Source organism: Culex pipiens, chromosome 1, assembly GCF_016801865.2.
Source record: "Culex pipiens pallens isolate TS chromosome 1, TS_CPP_V2, whole genome shotgun sequence".
Lineage (NCBI taxonomy): Eukaryota > Metazoa > Arthropoda > Insecta > Diptera > Culicidae > Culex > Culex pipiens.
The window spans coordinates 102,471,951-102,478,883 of NC_068937.1; the positions used below are offsets into that span (position 1 = coordinate 102,471,951).

The 6,933-nt window shown below is 45.5% G+C and overlaps 1 protein-coding gene across 1 annotated transcript; it reads right to left on the reverse strand.

The window, feature by feature from the left end:
* Positions 1 to 825: 825 nt before the first annotated feature.
* Positions 826 to 4,973, reverse strand: LOC120430081 (uncharacterized). Its single transcript, XM_039595171.2, has 3 exons — positions 4,555 to 4,973; positions 2,522 to 2,742; positions 826 to 2,368 (listed from the first exon to the last, which is right to left on the reverse strand). Exons 1-3 carry the CDS (start codon positions 4,785 to 4,787, stop codon positions 1,959 to 1,961), a joined length of 864 nt encoding a protein of 287 aa, XP_039451105.1. The 5' UTR covers positions 4,788 to 4,973; the 3' UTR covers positions 826 to 1,958.
* Between the last annotated feature and the right edge of the window lie 1,960 nt (positions 4,974 to 6,933).

Sequence of the window (6,933 nt, forward strand, 5' to 3'; positions counted from 1 at the left end):
CTCCTACACCTGGACTGAGCTAACGACCTAACCTCTAGGTTAGACCGGGGCCAACATTTACTTCCCGTCCGACGGAAGGCGTGATCAGACAAATCTCGTCTCGGAAAACGCCACCGCGACCGTCTGGGATCGAACCCAGGCCGACTGGGTGAGAGGCAATCACGCTTACCCTACACCACGGTTCCCGACTTCTTAAATAGTTCGTAAACAACAATTTTCACTTCTAGTATTGACTCAATGCCGCCATCATGCGACCACGTGCTATTTCGATGGTCGTTGAGCGGACGGTAAAAAGAAGGTAGTTTTGTTACTTCATTAAGACACGGAAAAGCAAGTACTCTCAAAACGGAGTTGCAAATACAACTTTTTTTGGTGTTCTTAACAAGGTTAAGATATTACGAATTTTTACTACATGATTAGAAATGCAGCATTTGGGGTTTTAAATCTGAGCAAGTAGCTTCCTTTTGAAGATAATTAGGTTTGGTTGCAAAAGGTATAACTCCCAGAATTGCCAAAAAGTAGGTATTGGTTACATTACATAGAAAAATCCTCTTTACAGTGATACACCATTCGACGTGGTCGTGCTATCGTGCGAATGTGAACGTGTGTCAAACGTGTTCTGACTAAAATTCCTTTAGCCATTTGTCGCACTTGCAGCCATTTTCCCGGTGTGTCAAGACATCACGGAGTTTTTTTTCGGTTGTTGAATATCTCAGAGTTGAAATCGAATTTTGTTTGGCCCAACATCGACGTGCGATAAGATAGCACGATCAATACGAATTGACGTTCTTTCAAATTCTACAAATAAACATGTTTGGACGCAAATTTTTGTTTTCAAATCGAATCATCTCAGCGTTTTTATTCTCAACTCTTCATTCGAAACAGCATAATGACTATTGACTCTCATACATTTTAAATACAAGTTTTCGTTTTGTTGTTTGTTTGTTACACTCACTTTACATTTATACACACAAGCCGATATCAAAATTTAAGCAATAATCTATACAGTCGAGTTTTTTGCGCGTGTGTTGGCTGTTGGCTGGTTGTAGTTTGTGTGGCGTGCGGTGGCTGGGGTTTTATGCGTTTAAACTACGTTTCGAGTTATCGCGGGGGGTTTTTTAAATAAATTAAATAAATTAATTACACGTGTTCGATCATTTTCTTGTTTTTTTCTTCTTCTTTCTCTCTCTCTTACACTCTCGTTTTGTTCTCTACCGGTATCTCGCTCGCTCGCGGTTTTGTTTTGCAAATAAATTACTAAACACTAATAAAACACTACTTAAAGGGGGAAGGTACTCAGGGCGAGTGGTGAAAATTGAAGGGTGGGCAGTTGTGTTTACCTAATAAAGTTGCGAAAAGTCGAGCGCCACCATGTTTCCGTTTCTGGTTGTGTGTTTTTGTTTGTGGTGCAAATTCTATCAACTTTCTCGCGGTGCGTGTGACGTGTATGTACAAATTACGCGGTGGCTTGCCTATCGCTGTGCAAGCCTTGGTCCTGTACCGTGTCCCGTGATTGTTTTGACAGTTGCGCGCGCGCACCAAAGTGGTGGAGGGGAAGAGGTGTGGTGTGTATAGAGAAAGAGGCGGTGATTAGCCGGTGCTGTCGTGTGTGGTGAGAAACCGATTAGAGCGGTAATTGTGGTGGGTTGAAGAAGATGCTGTGGCGCGGCGGGGTTCGGACTAGACGTAGACTCGTCAACGATCGGCGCGGGGTGGGTGTCTCGCTTTCTGACTCGGTTCGCGGTTCGTGAAATTGGTTGTTGGTTAGAGACTAAAGACTAGAGATGCGCAAGGGGCGCGGAAGGAGGTTGGGTGGGGCTTTTGGGGGGTCCCACCGACAGGTGTGCAAAGTGGTAGACAGTGGTACAGACTAGCTAGAATTAGTGGATAGTTTGGGGGGCTGGGGGGAGGTGGATTGTTCCTAACCTAATATGGTTTCGTTGCGTTTCGAGCGGGCTTTACGCCTTCGGGGCCTGGGCGCTGTAAGCGAGGTCCTGGGCGGTGTCGTAGCTACGAGCGTACGGGTACTGGGCGTTGCCCTGAGACCATCCGCTAGCTCCGGCTCCCGACGACCAGCCCTGGCCGCCAGCTGCGGCTCCAGCTCCAGCAAGGGCTCCAGCTCCGAGGGCACCAGCGGCGGCACCTCCGACGGCCTTGGACAGCAGACCCAGAGTGCTGGCTCCTTCAACGGCACCTCCCAGGAATTTCTTGACGGCAAGGACGACAGCCAGGACCAGAGCGATCTTCGACACAACCAGAGCCTTGATGGCCAGCAGAGCGACTCCTCCGAGGAGCAGGGGCAGCAGAGCGAACAGCTTGCCTCCGATAGCCAGAACCAGCGGGCCCAGGATCTTCTTCAGCTTCTTGCCTGCAAGTACAGAGAGTGCGTGCGTGCGTGCCAGCGAAGGAAAGGTAGAGATAGAAAAGGTGTGCCGCCCGGAATAGAACCACGGGTGTGTTCAAGAATTGTGCCAAGGTGAAGTTCGGCTGTTAGTAGTTGGGTTAACTGTGCGATACGGACCTTTCTTCAGCAGTCTACCTTCCTCGATGGAGCGGGCAATGGTCTCGGTGGCTTCCTCAGGCAGCTTGAACTGGATCGAGCGGGCAGTGAACAGACGCTTGGCGGACTCGATGGCCATATCGAACAGGGCATCTCCCTTCTCCTCTCCAGCCGGCAGCGAGCTCACGATTTCGTTCTCCGACACGGACTTGCCCATGCGGTCAACAGGGGCACTCGGGTCTCTGCAAATGACGTAAATTGGTCAAATTAGTTCGAAGTTACGTCACTTTGAATAAAATCGCTTTCAAGTGATGCAAAAATCGCTATTATCTAATACTCAAACACAATAACTACCCTACGTTTATTGACCTTGAATCATGCCAATTCAATGTCAATCAACAGTCAGGTAACGTAACGATTTTGACAGTGTCGCTTACGTCTCATTTCCCAAAAACCCACAAAAACCAGCAAGTGAATGCCACCCAAAAGCCCGCGAAACCGAGCTTCAAAAAGTGGTTCCCGCAAACTTTCCACCAATTCAGAACCGGTTTCCCAACTCTTTCTCCACACCCAAGCGCAAAAAGTGGGTTATCAGGCACCCCCAAATTCTAGTTTCCACCATCGCCCGCAATTATCGCTGGCGATTGCGCGGGTGGGTTGTGAAAATTTGTCGAAAAACAGCACAATACCAACCTCCCCCGATCTTTTCGTTAAGGGGAAGCGGCGGCGGCAAGTCCAGCTAGTCTCCAGCTTTGATGTGGGTCAGTGGCCAGCCATCAATTAGCGTGCTGCCGCGGCCTCGAAAAATCGGCCAACTCTGATGGATTTGCGTATTATTATGCTAGCGTGCTTTCGGGAAAGTCGGGGTTTTTTTGCTCTTCGTTTACGAGGGGATAATTGAATCAAACGGCGTCCGGATTTGTGGGCAGCGAAGAAAGGGGGGAGAAGAACGGGCACGTGCCCGATAAGTGCTGGTTTAAGGAGCACGTGGAGTGAATTTTGAAGGGGTTTGTTGGCTGGAAGTTGTGGAACGAATTCTATTTTGAGGGTAGGTTGATCTAATTTTGAATACTTTTACTTGACAAAAAAAAAAAACAATTTTAGAATCGAGATTCAGTCTTTGATGGCCATTGATGTCTCTGACAACCATTCAACTCCTCTTGAAAATTCCGAGTCTTTTGAATGCTCCACAGATGTGAAAACGCAGTTGGGGAAATTTAATTTTGAACAAGTAATTCTACGAATTTTCAGTGAGTAACTCGCTGATAAATTAAAAGTTCGTCGCTTGTGACCGTTGAAATCATCAACCAAAAAATCATTCAAAGATGTTTCTATTCAACCGATGAAATAACAACTTAAAACATCATCATAGACTGTTAAATTAGCAGTTTCGTTGCTCGAGATAGTTGAAGTCTCCGAACAGAAATCGCTGTAGAACAACACATAAATTTAAGATTAAATGTTGTAAAATCCGAGGCATTTCAATCTATAATTAGAAAGTTTTGCAGAAAAGCTCTTTAAGACTAAGAATTTTAGGAAATTTAATTTTCTAGCGCTAAACAAAAATGTAAACATCAGTTAAATCAGAAGGTTTGTCTCTTTATGCCGATGAAGTTTTCAAACGAAAAATCAGTTTACAAAATCCAAATCGAGTGAAATTTAGTAAAAGTCGATCATTTCTAAAATCGTGAACTGTTTCTGCAAAAGAAGCCAAAGCGTTTAAATCTTCGGGGGTTCGTTGCTCGCTCAAGTCTCCGGGCAAAAAAGCGCCACTCAAAGTTCACCGCAGAACCGTTATCGCGCTCAACGTAATTACGATTCCGGGCTGCTCGCTTCCGGCCTTCGGCCAACGACGTCTGGATCAGATAACCCGCCGTGGGAGGATTTCCACACGTGTGAAGAAGCACTTTGAAAGGGTTCGTCGCTTTTTTTTTTCTCACCCCAAGAGTTGAGTAGTTGCAACCGATTGTCTTTTGGATTACTTTTTTGTTGCATAACACTTTCTTCACTTGCGATTTCATTGTCTTTTGAGATCTTGAACAAGAAAAATTCACCTCATGAAGGTTACACCGGGCACGATTTCAATGTTGTTGGCACGGGCAGCACGGTTCAGGGCGGTAATTCCTTTCACCGCGAAGCAGGTTCCCATCTCGTCGGCGTCGAGGCAGCTGCCGAAGTACTTGAGCGCCATCTGGAGCCCGTTTCCGGCGTTCGAGGATTCCTCAGCCGGGGCTGGGGCGGCCATGGCACAGGCCACTAGCACTGCGGTCACGATAAACACTTTCATGATTCTTGTTTTGTTTGTTTGTTGCTTGCGCTGTTCCTTGATCACTTCACAGAACGTTCACGTTCTAGGACTGAAAGTCTCTTTAGAAGAACTGGCACTGGGCACTGACACACTGGGCTCGATGAGCTGCTCCTGCTGCGTCTCTTGAGAGTTCGTTATACTTCAACGGTCGTTAATGAATTGTACCCTATCTCAATCGTGTAACCCCTTATATAGCACCAACAAAAAATTGCTTCTTTAAACAACGAGATGATGATAAATTGTAATACCAAGATATTATGTTAAATAATTTTTATATCGACAAACACGCCCGAACGCCCGCCGAAGGCCGCCCGAACGCCCGAGCGCGAGACGAGAAAGGAAAGCATCTCTCCGGTCTCACTCTCTTCGGTCGTCGTCGTCGTCGGCTCGCCGACGGCCTTGCAGAGATCAGAGCATCTCACCACACACCTGCACAACGATCACCCGATCTCGGCCCGCTCGCGCGTGCTCTTCTCTCCACGCGAGAGATCAGCTCTCGCACACCATCAACAGTGCCGAGGCCGAGAGAAAGTGAGAAGAAATGCCGCGCCTCTCCTCGCGCTCTCGACGACCCCAGCATTGTGTTACGTTCCCGTGGACATGACCTGGTCCCCCCCGGAGCCTGGCACGCACCGCCGAAGATCGATTGTGTAAGAGTTGTGCGGTGGAGGAGACGCCCATTGGCGGCAGCAGCAGCATCCCTCGTGGGGACATCTTCTTTTTTTCCTTCTTCCCTTATTAGTATTTGAGTGAATCTTTCGAAAGATCCTGCTTGCGAAAAAGATGGTATTGTGTGAGGAAACGCGGATGTGACAAGTAACGCGCGCGCACACACACACACACACACACACACACACACACACACACACACACACACACACAAACACACACACACACAAATGTCACATTACTAAATCATCACATAAATGTTAATTTTAGAAAGATATGGCCCTGATATTTTGTGCGGAGAAAATGGACTCCCGGCAGATGAGCGCATGCTGTGTTGGATGAGGTAAAAGCGGATCTATCGCTACGCAAATCCTGGCGGCTACGGTTGCCATGAGGTGATAAGAGGATTGGTCGCGATGCGGTTATGAATGAAACTTGTGAAATTGTAAAAGTTGCAGCAATTTTGGCTCACTAAGATTCGATTCTTATTCCACAGTTTTTTTTAAATTGAAATTTTCAAATGGAAATTTGAAAAAAAAAAAACAGCTGATGTAAATATTTTCAAATTTCTTGTTGTGGAAATGATACTTTCATTCAAATGGTGAAATATAAAAAATCAATCTAAAATGTTTGTTATTTATTTAATTTAAGTGACTGTATCTTTAATCTTGATCTTGAGATGATTAAACCCACCCAAGTAACATTTTTTTCCAGGAGTTTTACAAGAGCTCTTCAAGATAGCTACAGCATAGCAGTTTGGACCGCAGTAGGATAAAATTCTCTTCAAAACTTCTTCAGGAGTTTGGAATCGTACTTGAAGAGAGTTTTATCCTACCGCGGTCCAAACTGCTATGATGTAGCTAACTCGAAGAGCTCTTGTAGAACTCCTGGAAAAAAATGTTACTTGGGCCAGTACTGTGGCCGAATTGCTTTTGTAAGTCTTCGACGATGTCTAAAAATGTACATAAAACTTGCTTATTGTTAAAGGAATGTATTTGAAACATTTTCAGGATAGTCTGCTGTGATGTCTTTAAACTAAAGGTTGCCTTGAGTTTTCAGCTGACTTTTTGGAAAATATTCAAAACAAACCAAGTTGACAGCCAAACCAACGCAGAATTTCAGTTCAACTTGCTGATTTTTACACCGCGGAAGTTAGGCGGCAATAATCTCCTGTCATTCACAGCGAAGGAGAAACGTGATTTTATCTCACAATAAGCAATACATAAAGTCGAGTGGATCAAGATCTTGTAAAACCTATCCAACGATAGTTCGAATGATTGATCTGGACAATGTTTTGATTAAAATATCTGAGATTCGGCCTTCAAAAAGTGTGTGAATAACACTTAACCCTCAACAACCTAACCCCGCCTTTAGACGGGCTTCGATCTAAAAAGTCGCCAAAAATCAATTTTTCAATCGATTTTTGATCTTTAAAAAGCATTGGAAAGGAGAACTC